The 22,856-nt window shown below is 42.9% G+C and overlaps 1 protein-coding gene across 13 annotated transcripts in view; it reads right to left on the reverse strand.

The window, feature by feature from the left end:
• Window positions 1–22,856, reverse strand: part of OXR1 (oxidation resistance 1) — a 565,559-nt gene that overhangs the window by 96,370 nt on the left and 446,333 nt on the right. Inside the window, exon 1 of one of the 13 annotated variants that reach the window (XM_027561333.1) lies at window positions 2,753–2,976. The exons of 8 other annotated variants lie outside the window; for them this stretch is intronic. Coding sequence is in view for 3 of the 5 variants with exons in the window: in XM_027561323.1 (XP_027417124.1) it covers window positions 2,369–2,582 (214 nt within the window). In the remaining 2 variants the exon portion in view is untranslated. Of the gene's footprint in view, window positions 1–2,368; window positions 2,598–2,652; window positions 2,977–22,856 lie in introns of those variants that run through there. 4 more of the 13 variants (XM_027561326.1, XM_027561324.1, XM_027561334.1 and 1 more) reach the window with 4 other exon arrangements.

Raw genomic sequence — 22,856 nt, forward strand, 5'->3', positions numbered from 1 at the left:
GATCAAACCCATGTGTTTCCTGCAGCTCCTGCACTGCAGGCAGATTTTTTACCACTAAGCCACCAGGAAAGTCCAATTTACTCTTATAGCAGGAACAAAAATGGGGTCATATGGTGTTTTCTTTGTAATTATTATTAACTAGAGCAATGGTGTGATAAGCTCCTTAACGTGTCTAAGTCCCAATTATGGTTTTCCATAGAGGGGACTATAATGTTGGAGTCAGCAAACACTATAAACTGTAAGACCAAAAGCAGACACCTTGGAGAGGAGAGAGACATTAGTAACAGTTAACAGTCAGTAAGTGGTCTGTTTTTACAGAAAGAGTAAAATCAGAAACAGATGACCCAAGTTCTATTAAGCCCATCCTTCAATGGTAAAACTATTTTACCATCATCATTACTGAACATGAAATGGTGACGGATAAGGTCACTAACAACAAATGGAGTCCTGGAATACAGCCAATCTCCAAGTGTGGAAGTGTCTGCACAAGATATACTGCTACAACACACAGGATACTTTAAACTGAAGGAAGAGTAATGAACAACAGAGAACTTAAGCAGCTGTTAAAAAAGTCTAAAATAATGATAGTCACAAGCAAAAAGAGTAGAGGAAATCCTTGAAACAGACTAACAGATACTCATTCCAAAGGACACAAATGCAAGGAAAACCCTACAGTCAAAGCCAAAAAAATAGAGCTCTTATTTTAAGCAAAGGTTGGACTAAAAATTAATGAAGAACCATTTACTTTTTACCTGCATATGTACATGTTGCCTCTCAAAGGAATTAATTTAGAAAGCTGTACTTATTCAAGAACCAGAGGGGGTGATCAAATTATTGCTGAACATTCATTTCTTGAACTATCTTCAGAACTCTGTAGGCATAACTGTATAGACTTACAATATTTTTAACCCCAAATGCTACTTTGTAGCTTTACTTCCCAACATGTTCACTAATCCTGTTCCAAATGAAAAAAAGAACACCAGAGTTGAGAACCTTTTAGCCCATCTAATCAACCTCATTTACAAATAAGAAAATATAGGCCCAAAGAGCAAGTAATTTTCACAAATTCTTTCAGCAAGTTAATGGTAGGAAGTACCTACCCACCTGACTGTAGCTAGAAGTGTGACATCACAAGGGTTCTATAACTTGTATCAGAGACTTGGGGGCACAATGAATATTAAAGACTGGGCCATGAGTACACAAGCCAGCTTCCCCAGAAGAGGACTTTGTATAATACTTTGAAGCTGCAACTCTGAAAGAATGTCTGCTATATTAATAGCAGTGTGCTCAATAAATGTTTCTTAATCAATGAATCAGATGTGTATGTTTGGCCTTACTTATTAAAATATTCACCATATCCTTTCCTGGTTAAAAGTTGCCCCACATATTCTTCACCTGCCTAGAGGCTGGTCACATTTCAACTGTTTTCAGTAAGTCAACTGAGATCTTACACACACAAACAAACCTCTTATTCAAACACTAAAGTTCTAGTCCTCATCCCTGGTCCACCTTTAAGAGGATTTTGCACCTGATTAATGTTCTTCAAAACAGAAACGAAGTGCATACCCTTTCGTCTTTCTAATTTCATAAACAGGAGTTGTGAAGAAAAGATTTTATGTAAAGTGAAGAAAAGTTAACAAAAGAGACCATGCTAAAAATTACATTTTAATATTCAAGTTTCTTCAAAGCTTAAACTACACACTTAAACACAGAGATCAACAGATGTCCTCACTGGTTCACTGCTTTAAAATAAATCGTAGGATGTGGGGTTGTGGATAGATTTTATATTCTCTGTACTTTTCTCTAATTCCTAAACACTCTAATGCTCATATAATTTACTCTCATAATACCAAAATGCGTATCAGAACAGGTAACAAGAATCAAATATGACCATGAGAAGTCTGAGGAAGCCAACGACATTGGAGAAGTTACCGTATGCAAGACGCCAATACCGCTTTAGAAAGGGCTTTAAAAAATTTCGTAGGGTATCAGTACCGTGTCATTACGATTGATTTTTTTTTTTTTTTTTTTAAGAATAGTATAACTCCACTATGACGAAAGAAAACACAACAGGCGATAGAAATGACAACTGAGAAGTTTGTTACGTTCTGCCCCCTCAAGACAACACGCCTTTCAAAATACACGATACAAAAATCCGGGTTCCTGTGTACGTTACGCATTTTCTTTTTTAAAGTCGTAGTAAGTAAGGGTTGATGTGAATTCTCACATGTCAAATAAAAACAATGATCCAGCCCAAACCCAAGCCAGACAAGGCATTCTTAACGGTCCACTGAGAGGAAAAACACGAGGGTCATAATTGATTCAATATTCACCTCCCAGTGGGAGGGAAAAACTTCAGAGCTCCTACCCTTGAAACAGTTGGCACGGTAAAGAAAGTCGAGTCCCAGCGCAGAGAAGCAGGAAGAGCAGGGCAGGAAGAGACGCGACGCAGCCCCGAGGAGGTCTTCCGCCCCCAGCGCTGAGCTAGCGCTCGGCCTCCTCGCCCCCCGCCCCGGCCCCGGCACACCTGCCAACGCTGGCCCGGCGCGCGCCCCCTCGCGCGGCGCCCACCCTGCCGCCATCCCTCCCCCCTACCCCCCCAGTCCTCAGCCCGGGTCGGCCGCGCGGGACGCGAAGGAAGGCTGGGCTCACCGGGTCCCTCCGGGCTGGACGGCGCCGGGGGCCGGTGGGGCGGGGACCCGCACCCGGGGTCCCCCTGGTCGGGCTCCCTCAGGTAATCCTCGAAGCGCACCTGACGGGCTTCGCCGCCACCCCCGAAGCCCCACAGGCGGTTGGCTGTGCCCCGCAGAAGGCGCCCGCTCTTCCCTGTGAACGTGGTCAGGTAGTCCATCCTGCCACGGGGGGCAGGAACCCAGGAGGAGGCCGACAGTTTCTGCTGCGACGGCCGCCGCTCGGTGCGCGCCCGCCCGCGCGTCCCACCCGACAGCGGGGGCGGCGGCGGCTCCTCACGCCTCCGGGGAGGCGGGGAGGGGGAGGGGACGGCCGCCGCTCGGCCCGGGGGCGACCATCACGGAACCCTACAGCGGGGGAGTAGGAGCGGGACGAAACTTTTTGAAAAGTTTTTGCCGTTGCTTCTTAACGCCGATTCTGGGCCAAACTTAGCTTAGAAAGTAGACACATACTTCCTGGAACAGAGGCCGCGGCGAAAAGCAGCGGCCTTTTAGCAAGCCGAGCGGGGCCTGTCCGCTTCCCCCCACCCCCCCGTGCCTGGCCCCAATGGAGCCGGCCCGCCCCGCCCTGCCCCGCCCCTCCCCGGGCCGACCCGACCGGACTTTCAGGCCGCTGGGGTAAAGCTGGGGAGGGCGTTTCCCGCCCCGAGGGCCGACACGGGCGTCAGGGTGGCCCTGGGGAGGCTTTGCTGGTATTTGCGCAAAGCTTGGGGCCTGGGAGGGCAGCGTCCAAAAGCTTCTGTCCATCAAGAAGTTTCAGTGTGTGTTAGGGGGATGGGCACGAATCTACAGGAAACTTTCTGCAGTTTGAAATTTGGGGGAGGGAGGCCGAGTGGGTGAGAGGTAAAGGGGAGGTTAGTTTTAAGGTCGTAGTTAACACAAAACAGCCCAGATTAAGATGCTTCCTAAGGAAACCATCTTCGTAAAATAAAGCATCAATCGTCACGTTCGAAGTTCGCTGTGGCATCAGGAACTGATGTTAAGAGTTTGACATTCTATGACTGGTCTGTAAGGCAAGGTAATTAATTAGGGCTTTAATGTGCACCTTTACCCTTTAAGGAGAGAAAGAGCAGTGACATTTGACAGGCATTTAGTACCCAATTTTGACTCCTATGAGAGCTGGTTATTCTATTCCTTTTACGTCTGTGTTTGAAGGATCTTTAACGAAGTGGGCTTCCCAGGTGGCGCTAGTGGAAAAGAACCCGCTTGCCAATGCAGGAGACAAAAGAGAAGCAGGTTTGATCCCCTGAAAGAGGGCTGGGCAACTCACTCCAGTATTCTTGCCTGGAAAAAAAAATCCCATGGACAGAGGAGACTCGTGGGCTAAATACATTCCATAGAGTTGCAAAGAGTCGGACACGACTGAAGCCACTTAGGAGACATGGCTCTTATTTTTTACCATGCATTAAATAAAACTTTCTTGGAATTACCAATTTATTAATGTATTTGAAGAAAAGGTTTAAATTAGAAAGTTGGAGAGCTAATCATACCTAACAATGGAGTCCAGAAAACATCTTTCAGGAACTTAAGCGTTTTGCCAAAATCATTGAAGATTATCCTCCGGGCCGCACGCCTCTGCCCCCTTTTCAATTATTTGACTGGTCTTTTTCCGACTGTTAGCATTTTCAGCTTAACAGGTAGAACAGACTTCACCATTCTAACAGCAGCATCACTTTTATACTTGGTTAAATGTATAGAATGACTGGGCTACACCGCATATACCGCAAAGTGTAATTCACAGAGTTTCTGAGTAAGGACCCAGGCATGTGAATATCCAGCAACCATCCATGTGTTTAGATGTGGTGCTTGGGAAAACACTGCTCTGGACTTCGTTCTGTACCTCCTAGGAACCCATCTGGTAGAGTAGTAAATGGCTCCCAGTTTTTCTGAGATTTCCATTTCATAAGGAAGCACTAAGCTTAGCACCACGTCCAAAAATTAGACTCGGTAAGCTTTAAAAATTGAATTTGAATGGCTTAAGTCTCAGTTCAGTTCAGTTCAGTCCAATCACGCAGTCGTGTCTGACTCTTTGCGATCCCATGAATTGCAGCACGCCAGGCCTCCCTGTCCATCACCAACTCCTGGAGTTCAGTCAAACATCCATTGAGTCGGTGATGCCATCCAGCCATCTCATCCTCTATCGTCCCCTTCTTCTCCTGTCCCCAGTCCCTCCCAGCATCAGAGTCTTTTCCAATGACTCAACTCTTCGCATGAGGTGGCCAAAGTACTGGAGTTTCAGCTTTAGCATCATTCCTTCCAAAGAACACCCAGGACTGATCTCCTTTAGAATAGACTGGTTGGATCTCCTTGCAGTCCAAGGGATTCTCAAGAGTCTTCTCCAACACCATAGTTCAAAAGCATCAATTCTCCAGTGCTCAGCTTTCTTCACAGTCCAACTCTCACATCCATACATGACCACAGGAAAAACCATAGCCTTGACTAGATGGACCTTTGTTGGCAAAGTAATGTCTCCGCTTTTGAATATGCTATCTAGGTTGGTCATAACTTTCCTTCCAAGGAGTAAGTGTCTTTTAATTTCATGGCTGCAATCACCATCTGCAGTGATTTTGGAGCCCCCAAAAATAAAGTCTGACACTTTCCACTGTTTCCCCATCTATTTCCCACGAACTGATGGGACCAGAAGCCATGATCTTCGTTTTCTGAATGTTGAGCTTTAAGCCAACATTTTCACTCTCCGCTTTCACTTTCATCAAGAGGCTTTTGAGTTCCTCTTCACTTTCTGCCATAAGGGTGGTCTTCTGCATATCTGAGGTTATTGATATTTCTCCCGGCAATCTTGATTCCAGCTTGTGCTTCTTCCAGCCCAGTGTTTCTCATGATGTACTCTGCATATAAGTTAAATAAGCAGGGTGACAATATACAGCCTTGACGTACTCCTTTGCCTATTTGGAACCAGTCTGTTGTTCCCTGTCCAGTTCTAACTGTTGCTTCCTGACCTGCATATAGGTTTCTCAAGAGGCAGGTCAGGTGGTCTGGTATTCCCATCTCTTTCAGAATTTCCCACAGTTTATTGGGATCCACACAAAGGCTTTGGCATAGTCAATAAAGCAGAAATAGATGTTTTTCTGGAACTCTCTTGCCTTTTCGATGATCCAGCAGATGTTGGCAATTTGATCTCTGGTTCCTCTGCCTTTTCTAAAACCAGCTTGAACATCTGGAAGTTCACAGTTCATGTATTGCTGAAGCCTGGCTTGGAGAATTTTGAGCATTACTTTACTAGCGTGTGAGATGAGTGCAATTGTGTGGTAGTTTGAGCATGTTTTGGCATTGCCTTTCTTTGGGATTGGAATGAAAACTGACCTTTTCCAGTCCTGTGGCCACTGCTGACTTTTCCAAATTTGCTGGCATATTGAGTGCAGTGCTTTCACAGCATCATCTTTCAAGATTTGAAATAGCTCAACTGGAATTCCATCACCTCCACTAGCTTTGTTTGTAGTGATGCTTTCTAAGGCCCACTTGACTTCACATTCCAGGATGTCTGGCTCTAGGTGAGTGATCAGACCATCGTGATTATCTTGGTTGTGAAGATCTTTTTTGTACAGTTCTTCTGTGTATTCTTGCCACCTCTTCTTGATATCTTCTGCTTCTGTTAGGTCCATACCATTTCTGTCCTTTATCGAGCCCAACTTTGCATGAAATGTTCCCTTAGTATCTCTAATTTTCTTGAAGGGATCTCTAGTCTTTCCCATTCTGTTGTTTTCCTCTATTTCTTTGCATTGATTGCTGAGGAAGGCTTTCTTATCTCTCTTTGCTATTCTTTGGAAGTCTGCATTCAGATGCTTATACCTTTCCTTTTCTCCTTTGCTTTTCGCTTCTCTTCTTTTCACAGCTATTTGTAAGGCCTCCCCAGACAGCCATTTTGCTTTTTTGCATTTCTTTTCCATGGGGATGGTCTTTATCCCTGTCTCCTGTACAATGTCACGAACCTCCGTCCATAGTTCATCAGGCACTCTATGTATCAGATCTAGTCCCTTAAATCTGTTTCTCACTTCCACTGTATAATCATAAGGGATTTGATTTAGGTCATACCTGAATGGTCTAGTGGTTTTCCTTACTTTCTTCAATTTAAGTCTGAATTTGACAATAAGGAGTTCATGGTCTGAGCCACAGTCAGCTCCTGGTCTTGTTTTTGCTGACTGTATAGAGCTTCTCCATCTTTGGCTGCAAAGAATATAATCAATCTGATTTCGGTATTGACCATCTGGTGATGTCCATGTGTAGAGTCTTCTCTTGTGTTGTTGGAAGAGGGTGTTTGCTATGACCAGTGTGTTCTCTTGGCAAAACTCTATTAGCCTTTGCCCTGCTTCATTCCGTATTCCAAGGCCAAATTTGATTAAATAAACAAATTATTTTATTTTTCTAAAATACATATTACATCTTCACATTTGCTATTTATTTTGTGATAATCATATGCAAAACAGTGGTTGAGTTTTTTATACCTGATAAAATCTGCACTTTATTTCTAACCTTAGCAAGAACCTGTACTCTACCAGTTCAAACACTGGCTTACAAGCAGTTAACCTTTTTTTTTTTTTTCCCCTGCTTCAGTTTCATAGAAACCTAGAGCTCCGGATAAAAACTTTGATGATTAAGTGCTTTACAAGTTTTTATTTAAACTCAGCCAAGCCCTAATGTCTCTAAAATCCATTTATTCATTTCATCAGCTTTTCTTTTTAATTCTTCACATTTGTTGTCTCAGCCGTCACTATTCTCCTGAAGTTACCAAATTCATTATTCAAACATGTTACTTGGTCTTCTATATGACTCAAAACCATAGACCATGAAACACTCTCACTTTTCTTCCCCTTTTCTTTGTAATCTACAGCAAGCTTATCTCCATATATTGCCTCAGAAGGAAGGAAGTCCTTGCTCTTGTCCATGCCTCTCCTTTTCCAAATTAATTCTTGACCTTAGTGTGTTATTGTCTATGACTTGCCAGCCTTATTATTCCTTTGTGCTTTACTATTTTTTCTCTCTCCACTCTCGTTCCTTCCTCCTTATCCTACCTGTATCATCCACATATATTCCTCTCAAGCTTTAAAAACAAACAAACAAAAAATGGCCTTCCTTATATATCTTGCCTGACTCCTCTAGCAACCCTTTGCCTTATTTTTAAAATAACTTTACTGGCATATTATTTTACAAACCATATAATTCATCTGCTAAAAGTGTACACGTCACTGGTTGTTAGTATATTTAGACAGTTGTTAAACCATCCCAAATCTAATTTTTGAACATTTCCATCATGAATACAACTTAGTGACTGAACAACAACAAAACTTACCTCCCAAAGAAACTTCTTATCCTTTGTAGTACTCTCCATTCTCACCACAGGCATAGACAACTAATCTACCTTCTGTCTCAATGGATTTGCCTTTTAAAAACATTTCACATGAACTGAATCATACAATATCTGGTCTTTGGTGTTTGACCTCTTTCAATTAGCCTAAGGTTTCTGAGGCTTATTCATGTTGAAACATGTATTAGTAAGTCATTTCTTTTTATTGCCAAATAATATCCTATAGGAATAGATATTTATCCATTTATAAGTTGGTGGACATTTGGATTATTCCCACTTTTTAGTTATTATGAATAATGTTGCTAATAAATTTTTTTGTGGACATATATTCTCATTTCTTTCTATACCTGAGGTTGAATTGGTGTATTTTTTTTTTTTTAAATAACATAGTCTAAGTTTAAGGTATACAATGAGATAATTTGATAGGAGTATATATTGCAAAATGATTACCACAGTAGGGTTAATTAACATTTCCATAAACTCATATAATTACCTTCTTGGTATAGCTGCTAGGAGAGCATTTAAGAATTACTCTCTTAGCAACTCTCTTCAACTATATAATGCAATAGTGTTAACTACAGTCACCATATTATATGTTAGATCCCTCACTTAATTTTATTCAACTTAAAATTGGAAACGTAGGGGCTTTCCTGGTGGCTCAGTGGTAAAGAAATCTGCCTGCCAATGCAGGAGACAACGGGTTCAATCCCTGAATCTGGGACGATCCACCAGGCCTTGGAGCAAATAAGCCCCTGCACCACAATTATTGAGCCTGTGCTCTGGAGCCCGGGACTGCAACTGCTGAGCCCATGTACTGCAACTACTGAAGCCCGAGTCCCCTAGAGTCTGTGCTCCGCAACAAGAGAAACCGCTACAATGAGAAGCCCACGCACTGCAACTAGAAAGTAGCCCCTGCTCGCTGCAACTAGAGAAATCCCATGCAGTAAAAAAGGAAAAATTTGGAAATATCTACCATTTGACCAACATCTCACCATTTCCCACATCCTCCAGACCCTGGCTTCCCTGGTGGCTCAGAGGTTAAAGCATCTTCCTGCAATGCAGGAGACCAGGGTTCGATCCCTGGGTCGGGAAGATCCTCTGGAGGAGGAAATGGCAGCCCACTCCAGTATTCTTGCCTAGAGAATCCCATGGACGGAGGAGCCTGGCAGGCTACAGTCCACGGGGTCACAAAGAGTCAGATAAGACTGAGCGACTTCACTTTCACTTTCCAGACCCTGGCAACCACTCTTGTACTCTGTTTCTATGAGTGCAATTTTTTAAGATTCCACATGTGAGATCATACAGTACACGATCTGTCTTTGTCTGACATTTTGGTCAGCATAATGCCCTTAAGGTCCATCCATGTTATTGCAAATGGTATTTCATTTTCATGGCTGAATGATATTTCATGGTGTATCTAAACCTCATCATCTTTATCCATTCCTCCAATGATGGACATTTAGGTTCTACCCAGGTCTTAGCTATTGTGAATAAAGCTCCAGTGAACATGCAGATGCAGATATCTCTTTGAGATAATGATTTCATTTCCTATGGATATATACCCAGTAGTGGGATTGATGGATCCTATGGTAGGTCTATTTCTAATTTTTTGTGGAAACTCCATATTGTTTTCCTTAGTGGCTGTACCAGTGTATCCACACCAACAATGCATGAAGGTTCCCTTTTCACCACATCCTGGTTAACACTTCCTACCTTTTGATACTGCTACTGCTACTGCTAAGTCACTTTAGTCGTGTCTGACTCTGTGTGACCCCATAGACGTCAGCCCACCAGGCCCTCCTGCCCCTGGGATTCTTCAGGCAAGAACACTGGAGTGGGTTGCCATTTCCTTCTCCAATGCATGAAAGTGAAAAGTGAAAGTGAAGTCGCTCAGTCGTGTCTGACTCTTAGCGACCCCATGGACTGCAGCCTATGAGGCTCCTCCGTCCATGGGATTTTCCAGGCAAGAGTACTGGAGTGGGGTGCCATTGCCTCACCCACCTTTTTGATAACAGCCATTCTAATAGGTGTGAAGTGATCATATTGTGGTTTTGATTTGCATTTCCCTGCTGACTAGTGATGTTGAGGATGGTTTCATGTAACTGTTGCCCATTTGTATGTCTTCTTTGGAAAAGTGTCTATTCAGATCCTCTGCCCAGTTTTTAATTCAACTGTTGGTTTTTTGCTATTGAGTTTTACAAGTTCCATATATATTTTGGATATTAACCCCTTTCAGATAAGTGGTCTGCAAATAATTTTCTCCCATTTCTTCGGTTGTCTTTTTAGTTGGTTGATTATTTCTTTTGTGTGATGCAGTCCCTCTGGGTTATTTTCATTTTGTTGCCTGTGCTTTTGGTGTCACATCCAAAAATTCACTGCCAAGACCAGTGTCAAGAAACATTTTCCCTCTGTTTTCTTTTAGAAGTTTTATGGTTTTAGGTCTCACATCTGAATTTTTAATTTGCTTCAAGTTAATTTTTGTATGTTTTGTACAACAGGCGTAGAATTTCATTCTTTTACATGTGACTACCCAGTTTCCCCAGCAGCATTTATTCTTGGCTCCCCTGTCAAATATTAGTTGATGGTATATGCATGGTTAATTTTTATTTATGGGTTCTTGATTCTGTTTCACTGGTATATGAATATACATATGTGTCTGTTTCTATGCCAGTATTCCACTTTTTTTTTTTTAATTGGAGGATAACTGCTTTACAATGTTGTGTTGGTTTCTGCTGCACCACATGAATCAGCTCTGTGTGCTTGCTCAGTCACTCAGTTCTATCTAACTCTTTGTGACCCCCTGACTACAGCCCACCAGATTCCTCTTTCCATGGAATTCTCCAGGCAAGAATACTGGGTTTCCATGGAATTCTTCAGGCAAGAATACTGGAGTGGGTTGCCATTTCCTACTCCAGGGGATCTTCCTGACTCAGGGATCAAACCCGTGTCTCCTGCACCGCCTGTATCAGCAGGTGTATTCTTTACCACTGAGCCACCTTGGAAGCTGGGAGAAGGCAATGGCACCCCACTCCAGTACTCTTGCCTGGATAATCCCATGGACGGAGGAGCCTGGTGGGCTGCAGTCCATGGGGTTGCGAAGAGTCTGACACGCCTGAGTGACTTCACTTTCACTTTTCACTTTCATGCACTGGAGAAAGAAATGGCAACCCACTCCAGTGTTCTTGCCTGGAGAATCCCAGGGACAGGGGAGCCTGGTGGGCTGCCATCTATGGGGTCGAACAGAGTTGGACACGACTGAAGCGACTTAGCAGCTTAGCAGCAGCACCTTGGAAGCTATAAGTATACATATATCCCCTCCCTCTTAAGTCTTCCTGCCCCTATCCTAGCCCTCTAGGTCATCTCAGAGCAGTGAGCTGAGCTTCCTGTGCAATACCGCTGCTTCCCACGGCTATTTATTGTACACATGGTACTGTATGGGTATCAGTGCTACTCTCTCAGTTCGTCCCACCCTCTCCTTCCTCCAGTATGTCCACAAGCCTGTGCTCTACGTCTGTGTCTCTACTCCTGCCCTGCATAGGTTCATCAGTATCCACTGTTTTGATTAGTATGACTTTGTAATAAATTTGAAATCAGGAAGTCTGATGTGCATCAGTTTTGCTCCTCTTTCTCAGGTGCTTTGGTGGTTTGGGGTCTTCTGCAGCTCCATATGAATTTTAGCACTACTGCTAAGTCACTTCAGTCGTGTCCTGTCCTGTTTCTATGAAAAATTCCATTGGAACTTTGACAGGGATCACACTGAATATATAGAACACTTTGGGTAGTATGGACATTTTTAACAATATTACAGTCCATGAACATAGGCTACCTTTCCATTTATTTGTGTCTTATTCAACTTCTTTCATCTGTCTTGTAGTTTTCAAAGTAGAGATCTTTCACCACCTTGGCTAAATTTATTCCTAAGTATTTTATTGTTTCTGATGCTATTGTGAATGAGATGATGTTCTTTCTTTTTCAAATAGTTCATTTTTAGTATATATGAATACAACTGATTTTCTCTGTCGATTTGTATCCTACAACTTTATGAAATCTGTTTATTAGTTCTAGCAGTACTTTTATTGGAGTTGTTTTAATATCATATATTAATTATACCACATCATATTTAATATCATATATTAATCATATCATATATTAATATCATATCATCTGTAACTTTACTTCTTCCTTTCCAATTTGGCTGCTTTTTATTTCTTTGTCTTGCCTCAGTGCTTTGGCTGAAACTGCCAGTACTGTGTTGAATAAGAGTGGTGACAGTGAGCATCCTTGCTTTCTTCCTGATCTTAGAGGAAAAGCTTTCAATCTTTCATTGCTGAGTGTGATTTTAGTTGTGTCTTATCTATATATACCCCTTATTTTAAGATATATTCCTTCTATACACAATTTATTGGGAGTTTTTGTCACAGAAGGATATTGAGTTTTGTCAAATGCTTTTTCTTCATCTATTGAGATGATCGTATAAGTTTTATTCTTCACTGTACTGATGTGGTGTATAAGATTTATTGAGTTGCATATGTTGAACCATTTTTCTATTCTAGGAATAAGTCCCACTTGATTGTGGTGTATGATCCTTTTACTGTGTTGCTGAATTCTGTTTACTAGTATTTTGTTAAAAAATTTTGCATCTATATTCATCAGAGATATTGTCCTGTAGTTTTCTTTTCTTGTAGAGTCCTTATCTGGTTTTGGTATTAGGGTAATGATGGCCTCAAAATGAATTTAAGAGAATTCCATCCTCTTCAGTTTTGTGTAAGAGTTTGAGAAGGACTGATGTTAATGTTTCTTTAAATGTTTGGTAGAATTCACCAGTGAAATCATCTGTCCTGGACCTTTCTTTTTGGGGATGTTTTTTATTACAGGTCCAAACCTCTTACATTATTGCTCTCTTAAGATTTTCTAGTACATTATGATTCAGTTTTAGTTTAAAGTTTTCTAGAAATTTACCTGTTTTTCCTAAGTTATCTGATTTGTTGGTATTTAAAATTTTTCATAGTAGTCTCCTACAAACTTCTATATTTGTATATTATTAGTTGTTTTAGTTTAGACTATATTAGAAATAATTTCCCTATCTCTGCTTTGTATTTTTTTTTAAGGTATTAGAAAAATGAAAAAAAGAAGCAGACTATGGCCACCTACCCTACTCCCTACCCTGGGCCTTCTATGGGTGCTGAGCAGGCTCTACAACCAACACAGGCACACAAAGCATTTAATGAATGAAGTCAACAAAGACTGGTTAGAAGCCACTCTGTGCCTACTCTACTAGTTTTCTGAGAGTTAAGGAAGGAAGAGGTGGAGAAAAGATTCTTAAACACACAAAGAAATGTACAACAGCTTTGCTAAGACTCTCAGATGGAGCTGGTCCTACTGCACATTGCATGGTACATAACTGCATGCGTTTCTGTTTGTTGTGTGACATGAGCCTCTCAGCTTTTTGTTTCTCCCCTATTTAATCATCTCCAACACTGCAGCTGGGTAATCTCAAATCTACAGATCTAACTGTTGCTTTTCCTCTAATTAAAAAAAAAAAAACAACAACAAAAAAAACAACTCTTCACAGCAGTAGAATCCTGCTGATAATGAGAATCAGCTGTGGAACATTTTTAAAAATTCAGATTTCCCAACTATACCCCAGAGAACCTGATTCCAGGATTGTAGGGTGTGTCTCAGGAACCTCATTTTTTGATTATGAGGCATGTTTGAGATCTGCTCCTTATATTATAGTTCTTCAAGTGTTTTGCATATTTAGTTCATGCAGATCACACATTTACTTCTGAAATAGGACCACAAGACTAGTTTTGACAAATACTGAGCCACTGAGCAGAAGTGACATGTTTTATACTCACATGTGTAAAGAAACGGCCTCTGTTTAAAGGACTCAATTTTCTACACTTCACATGCCTTTGCCCCTGCCTCGGCAACCAAGGATACTACCTGCTTTAGCTGGCACGTGGTGAGATGGTGGCACCATCTCCAACAACCTGGATCCAGAAACTATGCAGATCAGAGTCCCTCCCCCAACTTCAACCTGAATTGGACATGTAATATGAGTGAGAAATAAATCAAGAAATAAACACTGTTACAGTAAGCCACTGAAGTTTAGGGATTCACTTGGCACCATAGCATACGCTTAGCCAAACTGGCTGATACAAGGGTTTGTAAATGGTTAATTTTCACTGATTTTTATCATACCTTCCAAGTTAATATACAAAACACTACCTGATTTACATTGTCAAGTTCATGTATCTGTTTTTCAGGCCTTTCTTGCCATTTTTATATTCTGACAAGTATTCTCAGGTTCCAAGATTATGTATTAATTTACCATTTAAATAATGTATATGAATAAGGACTTTCTTGACATTTTGCAACCAACAGCAAGCAAGCAAACCAAGCACAATGAGTAGAATGGTGAGGTATGCGTGTGCCAAGTCACGTCTGACTCTGTGCAATCCCATGGACTGCAGCCTGCCAGGCTGCTCTGTCCATGGGATTATTTAGGCAAGAATACTGGAGTGGATTGCCATGCTCCCTCCAGGGGCTCTTCCCAACCTAGGGATAGAACCCACGTATCTTATGCCTCCTACACCGACAAGCTGGTTCTTTACCACTAGCGTCACCTGGGAAGCCCAAATGGTGAGGTAGTCATGCAGAGAACAGCCCATCAATCACCCATCACTCCCCGTTTAAAACTTTAGTTTCAGCCCTATCAGCCTAATTCTCTCAATAAATGTTTTCATGATCAGAAAATATTATAAATTTGAACTTGTAAACCATATGTATGATCATGTGTGTGTATGCTTAGTCGCTCAGTTGTGTCCGACTCTTGGCGACTCCATGGACTGCAGCCCTCAGGCTTCTCTGTCCATGGGGATTTTCCAGGCAAGAATATTGGAGTGGGTTGCCATTTCCGTCTCCAGGGGATCTTCCTGACCCAGGGATCGAACCTAGGTCCCCTGCATTGCAGGCGGAGTCTTTCTTGTCTGAACCACCAGGGAAGCCCATGTATGGTCATAACATGCCATTTTTATGTTTATATATTGGTTTTAGGTAAAACTATATTAAAAAAAAGTTTGAAAAGAATTGCTTTTAGAGCTATAAACAGTAAGTCTCAAGTCTCTTTCACATGCTGCCCTGAATTTAGCAATAACAACCTTGTCAGACCTGAGAGAAACCTTGGTGTTAATCTAGTTTCGTCTCTTATCTTCATTGATTTGTTAGCTAAGGCCCAGAGAAGTCAAGCAAGTCTATCAAAGTCACATGCTTGGGTAAGAACAGAGCCAGAAAAACCCAGGGCTTTCCTACAGTGAGTGCTGCCACATGAAGTTCTCCTTCTCTGACCTGAGCAATTAATTGTGACTCTCAATTCACTCAAACATTTGTTAAAAAGGCAGGATTGCCCACAAAATGTTTTCCAATGTGAAAACTAGGTCAAACTATTTACTTTTGAGATGCAGCTTTCTTATGTATAAAATAAGGACAAATAATACCTTGTAGCTTTCTTTTGACTAGAAAGGCTATCCTACTGTTCAGTTCAGTTCAGTCGCTCAGTCGTGTCCGACTCTTTGCAACCCCATGAATCGCAGCACACCAGGCCTCCATGTCCATCACCAATGCCCTGAGTTCACTCAGACTCACGTCCATCAAGTCAGTGACACCATACAGCCATCTCATCCCCTGTCGTCCCCTTCTCCTCCTGCCCCCAATCCCTCCCAGCATCAGAGTCTTTTCCAATGAGTAACAACTACACATGAGTTAGCCAAAGTACTGGAGTTTCAGCTTTAGCATCATTCCTTCCAAAGAAACCCCAGGGCTGATCTCCTTCAGAATGGACTGGTTGGATTCCGCTGCAGTCCAAGGGACTCTCAAGAGTCTTCTCCAACACCACAGCCCAAAAGCATCAAATTCTTCAGCGCTCAGCCTTCTTCACAGTCCAACTCTCACATCCATACATGACCACAGGAAAAACCATAGCCTTGACTAGATGGACCTTTGTTGGCAAAGTAATGTCTCTGCTTTTGAATATGCTATCTAGGTTGGACATAACTTTCCTTCCAAGGAGTAAGCATCTTTTAATTTCATGGCTGCAGTCACCATCTGCAGTGATTTTGGAGCCCCCAAAAATAAAGTCTGACACTGTTTCCACTGTTTCCCCATTTATTTCCCATGAAGTGATGGGACCAGATGCCATGATCTTAGTTTTCTGAATGTTGAGCTTTAAGCCAACTTTTTCATTCTCCTCTTTCACTTTCATCAGGAGGCTTTTTAGTTCCTCTTCACTCTCTGCCATAAGGGTGGTGTCATCTGCATATCTGAGGTTATTGATATTTCTCCCAGCAATCTTGATTCCAGCTTGTGCTTCTTCCAGCTCAGCGTTTCTCATGATGTACTCTGCATATAAGCTAAATAAGCAGGGTGATAATATACAGCCTTGACATACTCCTTTTCCTATTTGGAACCAGTCTGTTGTTCCCTGTCCAGTTCTAACTGTTGCTTCCTGACCTGCATACAGATTTCTCAAGACGCAGGTCAGATGGTCTGGTATTCCCGTCTCTTTCAGAATTTCCCACATTTTACTGTGATCCACACAGTCAAAGGCTTTGGCATAGTCCATAAAGCAGAAATAGATGTTTTTCTGGAACTCTCTTGCTTTTTCCATGATCCAGCAGATGTTGGCAATTTGATCTCTGGTTCCTCTGCCTTTTCTAAAACCAGCTTGAACATCAGGAAGTTCACAGTTCACATATTGCTGAAGCCTGGCTTGGAGAATTTTGAGCTTTACTAGCATGTGAGATGAGTGCAATTGTGCAGTAGTTTGAGCATGTTTTGGCATTGCCTTTCTTTGGGATTGGAATGAAAACTGACGTTTTCCAGTCCTGTGGCCACTGCTGAGTTGTCCAAATTTGCAGGCAGATTGACTGCAGTGCTTTCACAGCATCATCTTTCAAGATTTGAAATAGCTCAACTGGAATTCCATCACCTCCACTAGCTTTGTTTGTAGTGATGCTTTCTAAGGCCCACTTGACTTCACATTCCAGGATGTCTGGCTCTAGGTGAGTGATCATACCATCGTGATTATCTGGGTCGTGAAAATCTTTTTTATACAGTTCTTCTGTGTATTCTTGCCACCTCTTCTTGATATCTTCTGCTTCTGTTAGGTCCATACCATTTCTGTCCTTTATCGAGCCCACCGTTGCATGAAATGTTCCCTTGGTATCTCTAATTTTCTTGAAGGGATCTCTAGTCTTTCCCATTCTGTTGTTTTCCTCTATTTCTTTGCATTGATCGCTGAGGAAGGCTTTCTTATCTCCTCTTGCAATTCTTTGGAACTCTGCATTCAAATGCTTATACCTTTCCTTTTCTCCTTTGCTTTTTGCTTCTCTTTTTTTCACAGCTATTTGTAAGGCCTCCCCAGACAGCCATTTTGCTTTTTTGCATTTCTTTTCCATGGGGATGGTCTTTATCCCTGTCTCCTGTACAATGTCACGAACCTCCGTCCATCAGGCACTCGATCTATCAGATCTAGGCCCTTAAATCTGTTTCTCACTTCCACTGTATAATCATAAAGGATTTGATTTAGGTCATACCTGAATGGTCTAGTGGTTTTCCCTACTTTTTTCAATCTAAGTCTGAATTTGGTAATAAGGAGTTCATGATCTGAGCCACAGTCAGCTCCTGGTCTTGTTTTGGTTGATTGTATAGAGCTTCTCCATCTTTGGCTGCAAAGAATATAATCAATCTGATTTTGGTGTTGACCATCTGGTGATGTCCATGTGTAGAGTGTTCTCTTGTGTTGTTGGAAGAGGGTGTTTACTATGACCAGTACATTTTCTTGGCAAAACTCTATTAGTCTTTGCCCTGCTTCATTCCGTATTCCAAGGCCAAATTTGCCTGTTACTCCAGGTGTTTCTTGACTTCCTACTTTTGCATTCCAGTCCCCTCTAATGAAAAGGACATCTTTTTTGGGTGTTAGTTCTAAAAGGTCTTGGAGGTCTTCATAGAACCGTTCAACTTCAGCTTCTTCAGCGTTACTGGTTGGGGCATAGACTTGGATTACTGTGATATTGAATGGTTTGCCTTGGAAATGAAGAGAGATCATTCTGTGGTTTTTGAGATTGCATCCAAGTACTGCATTTCGGACTCTTTTGTTGACCATGATGGCTACTCCATTTCTTCTGAGGGATTCCTGCCCACAGTAGTAGATGTAAGGGTCATCTGAGTTAAATTCACCTGTTCCAGTCCATTTTAGTTCGGTGATTCCTAGAATGTCGACATTCACTCTTGCCATCTCTTGTTTGACCACTTCCAATTTGCCTTGATTCATGGACCTGACATTCCAGGTTCCTATGCAATATTGCTCTTTACAGCATCGGACCTCGCTTCTATCTCCAGTCACATCCACAGCTGGGTATTCTTTTTGCTTTGGCTCCATCCCTTCATTCTTTCTGGAGTTATTTCTCCACTGATCTCCAGTAGCATATTGGGCACTTACTGACCTGGGGAGTTCCTCTTTCAGTATCCTATCATTTTGCCTTTTCATACTGTTCATGGGGTTCTCAAGGCAAGAATAGTGAAGTGGTTTGCCATTGCCTTCTCCAGTGGACCACATTCTGTCAGATCTCTCCACCATGACCCTCCTGTGTTGGGTTGCCCCACGGGCATGGCTTAGTGTCATTGAGTTAGACAAGGCTGTGGTCCTAGTGTGATGAAATTGACTAGTTTTCTGTGAGTATGGTTTCAGTGTGTCTTCCCTCTGATGCCCTCTTGCAACACCTACCATCTTACTTGGGTTTCTCTTACCTTGGGCGTGGGGTATCTCTTCATGGCTGCTCCAGCAAAGTGCAGCTGTTGCTCCTTACCTTGTACGAGGGGTATCTCCTCACCTCCGCCCTTCCTGACCTTCAACGTGGGATAGCTCCTCTAGGCCCTCCTGTGCCCACGCAGCCACCACTCCTTGGATGTGGGGTTGGTCCTCCTGGCCGCTGCCCCTGGCCTCGGGCGTGGGGACGTGGCGCTCCTCTAGGCCACCGCCCCTGGCCTCAGAAGCGGGGTAGCTCCTCTCAGCCGCTGCCCCTGACCTCGGACTTGGGTAGCTCCTCTCAGCCGTTCCTGCGCGGTCACAGCCTGGCACTCTCGGTCGCTGCCCCTGACCTCGGACGTGGGGTAACTCCTCTTGGCCGCTACCCTTCGGGCATGGGGTCCTCCAGGATTCTGCCCCTGACCTCGGACGTGGGGGTAGCTCCTCCCGGCCGCCGCCCCTGGCCTCGGACACGGGGTAGCTCCTCCCGGCCGCCGCCCCTGACCTCGGACTTGGGTCGCTCCTCTCGGCCGTTCCTGCGCCGTCGCAGCGTCGCAGCCTGGCACTCTCGGTCGCTGCCCCTGACCTCGGACGTGGGGTAACTCCTCTTGGCCGCTGCCCTTTGGGCATGGGGTCCTCCCGGCCTCTGCCCCTGCCGTCGGACGCGGGGTAGCTCCTCCCAGCCGCCGCCCCTGACGTCGGACGCGGGGTAGCTCCTCTCGGCCGCGCTTTAGTGCGCCGGTCGCAGCCGCCCGCGCTTTAGTGCTTTAGTGCGCCAGTCGCAGCCGCCCGCGCTGTTCAGAACCATACTATTAGACCCACTGTCCCTTGGCTTTAAGTAAACAAATTAAGATTTTATTGTCTTCAGAGTTCAGTCTATATACTTCTAGGTCAGGGTTCAGCAAAGTCGTGGCTTGTGGATCAAATCGAGCCTGATACCTGTTTTTATCAATGCAGCTTCATTGGAACACAGCCACACCAGTTCATGTATGTATTGTCCATAACAGCTTTTATGTTACAACAGCAGAGATGACTAGTTGTGACTCAGACCTTATGACCCAAAAGCCCCCAGATGTATTCCCATGCTGTTTTTGGAAAAATTTTGCTCCCCTGTGTTCTAGGTTGCTGAGATCATTTTGAAACTACTCTTGATTATTTCACTTAAGTATCATTCCATTATCTCTTTCCCTGAGCCAACTACAGATTTATCTCTAAGTTGTTCACAAAATATTTGGGCCTTGGGCAGGCACAGGGCACAAACACTTGAGAGTGCCTTCAGTTGACTGTGATTACTACTCACTGGACACACTTATCCAAAGAAGTATGAATACACTACCTGAGGCCATCGCCCAGTTTTCATTTGTCAGCTACATCATGTAACTGTTAAATGCTTTTCTCATTAGAAGATGAGGTCCAGACTCCAAGTGATCACTGTTTTTCCCTTCCCAGTGGGCTTCAAACGAACTTTGTTGTTTCTGTATCCTTCAACTCCACTTTAGCCCCATCTTTTGAAATCTGAATTCTTCATCTAATTATACTTTTCTGGCAGCTCTCCTACTACCCAGATAGAGACTGGTTATCTGTCAACAAATCTGATTATTCTTCCGAGCTTTCTTTTTGATCTCGGTGCCCAAGTGACTGAGTTCTAGTCAATGGAAGGATTGCAAAAGTGATGTGTGCTTCTTCCAGGCCTGGCCCACAAGGGCATCCCACTGATGACCCTCCATGGTCCTTTGCTTTCACAGCCTGGAAGCAGATGAACGCAAAGACCTTAGAAGACATTTGTTAAAGATGACCATGAGATAGAAGGAAGCCGGGTCCCTGGATCTTCTCTTACACGGGAGCCACCCACCACTGAGGAACATCAGTTTCAGACTTGAACAAGAAATAAACTTGTATTTAAGCCACTATCTATGTTTCGAGGTTTGCTTGTTATAAAAGAGAGGGTAATTTTACAAGTTTTCTATCATTCTCAGCATATCACTACCACAGGCTCTATGACTGCATATCGAAATATCCTCATAACCAGTTTTCTGGACAAAGAGGTTACAAGTCATGCAAAGTGGATGTAAGGGGTCTTTCACTATGTCCTCACCTACCTTTGCCTAAATTTCCATGTCACAGTTTTTGTTTTGTATTTTCTAGTAGTTCATTCATTAAAAAAAAAAAAATAATGCCCAGAGGTTTGTGAACTGATTCAATCATTCAACAGATGTGGTGCCCTCACTAGGCACCAAGTAAGTGCTAAACCAGACAGACATACTTCTGCTTCTAGTAATTCCTGATTAGTATTCTTAAAGAACTCAGTAAACACCAGTGAGACACAGTTTCCTCAGCTATCATCACACTGGGATAGCAAAGGTGACCTAGTGTCTAATGAAAACAGTATAAGTTCATGACATTTGACACAGGCCTGACATATGATCGGTGCTCTGTTGGGAAGGAAGAAAACTTTCCTCTACCCTTCTAGGTTCCCCTGTCTAAACTAAGAATTAAATTGATGTGTAGCTCATTCATTCTTTTTTTGTGGGGGCAAGGGCTGCACTGTATGTGGGATCCCAGTTCCCCAAACAGGGATCAAACCCATGCCCCCTGCATTGGGAGCACAGTGTCTTAACCACTGGACTGCCAGGGAAGTCTGGCACATTCATTCTTAACTGAGAAAAGCAAAGCAAAATAGGTGCAGTTGTTCTGTCTATTAATAGTTCAGCAATGTACATCTTCCTCAAGAAGAGAGCCTCACACTTCCTTCTTATTTTCCTTTATTTTAGGACTTCCCTTTTCATAGACTGATGCTAGTTGGCTGGTTCCTTTAGTGTTTCTTCAAACTCACTCTGGGTTTTAGCCTTTCTGACACTCTTCACAGTTTTATGCCACCCTTTTTTCTTGGTTAACATGCCCTTCCTACTCATCTGTTTCAGGGTCAAAGTTGAGAGAACATGGTAAGTCACTGAGTTCTCCCCATTTTGTTTTCTTAATAAGATTAGTTATGACTGATATTTTGGAATGCTACCATCTTTCCTCTCTTTAGTGCTAATCTTTGACATTTGATTAAAACGTCTTATTTATTATCTGTCTGGTCAGGGAAGTTCCACATGCCATATGTCGTGGCCAAAAATTTTAAGTCTATTTGCTGTTGCTATTGTTGGGCTTCCCTGGTGGCTCAGATGGTAAAGAATCCACCTGCCAATGCAGGAGACTGGGGCTTGATCCTGGGTTGCGGAGATCCCCTGGAGAAAGAAATGGCAACCCCTCCAAGCAAGAATACTCCAGTATTCTTGCTTGAAGAATTCCATGGACAGAGGAGCCTGATGGGTTTCTGATGAGTCCAGGGGGTCGCAAAGAGTCAGACATGACTGAGAAACTTTCAGTCCCCTAGTGGCATTCAACAAGGACAGGGACTCCCTTCACTGCTTAGAACAAGGCCCAGCACACAGTAGACACGCAAGTATTGTATCTGTTGAATGAATGGATGAGTGAAATCATGTCCATCTTTTCTCTAAATTTGATCCCAACTTACTTTTCTATAACTCAAGACACAGATGTAATTAAGTCTAGCTTACTCCCTCTCTTTATTATTTAGGAGTACCAACTATCCAACTCTATTCTCTCAAATTGCAGTTCTCAGCCTTGGCTACACATTTTAGGACTCCTGTGGATCTTCTGAAATCCCAGTGCTCAGGTCACACTCCAGATCAGTGAAATCCAAATCTCTTAGAGGTGGGATACAGACCTTAGGAGGGACACTGCCTAGGTGACTGCAGTGTGTAGCCAAGATTAAGAATCGCCACTGGGCTCCTGTTGTTTCTGTAATACAGTTTTCTTTCCTGTTAGTGAAAATTAAGTTGAGAAACCAGTAATGATTATGACATCATCTTGTGAGGGATCCTGAGATAATAATAATGAACATTTCTCAATTGCTTACTATGTTGGGCATTGTACTAAGGATTTTTCTTATACTATTTCCTTTGATCTCAAGTCCTCCCTGAGAGGAAAGATAATTAGCCCCACTTTGTAAACAAGGTTACTGGTAACCTCA

Source organism: Bos indicus x Bos taurus, chromosome 14 (assembly GCF_003369695.1).
Source record: "Bos indicus x Bos taurus breed Angus x Brahman F1 hybrid chromosome 14, Bos_hybrid_MaternalHap_v2.0, whole genome shotgun sequence".
In the NCBI taxonomy this organism is placed as follows: domain Eukaryota; kingdom Metazoa; phylum Chordata; class Mammalia; order Artiodactyla; family Bovidae; genus Bos; species Bos indicus x Bos taurus.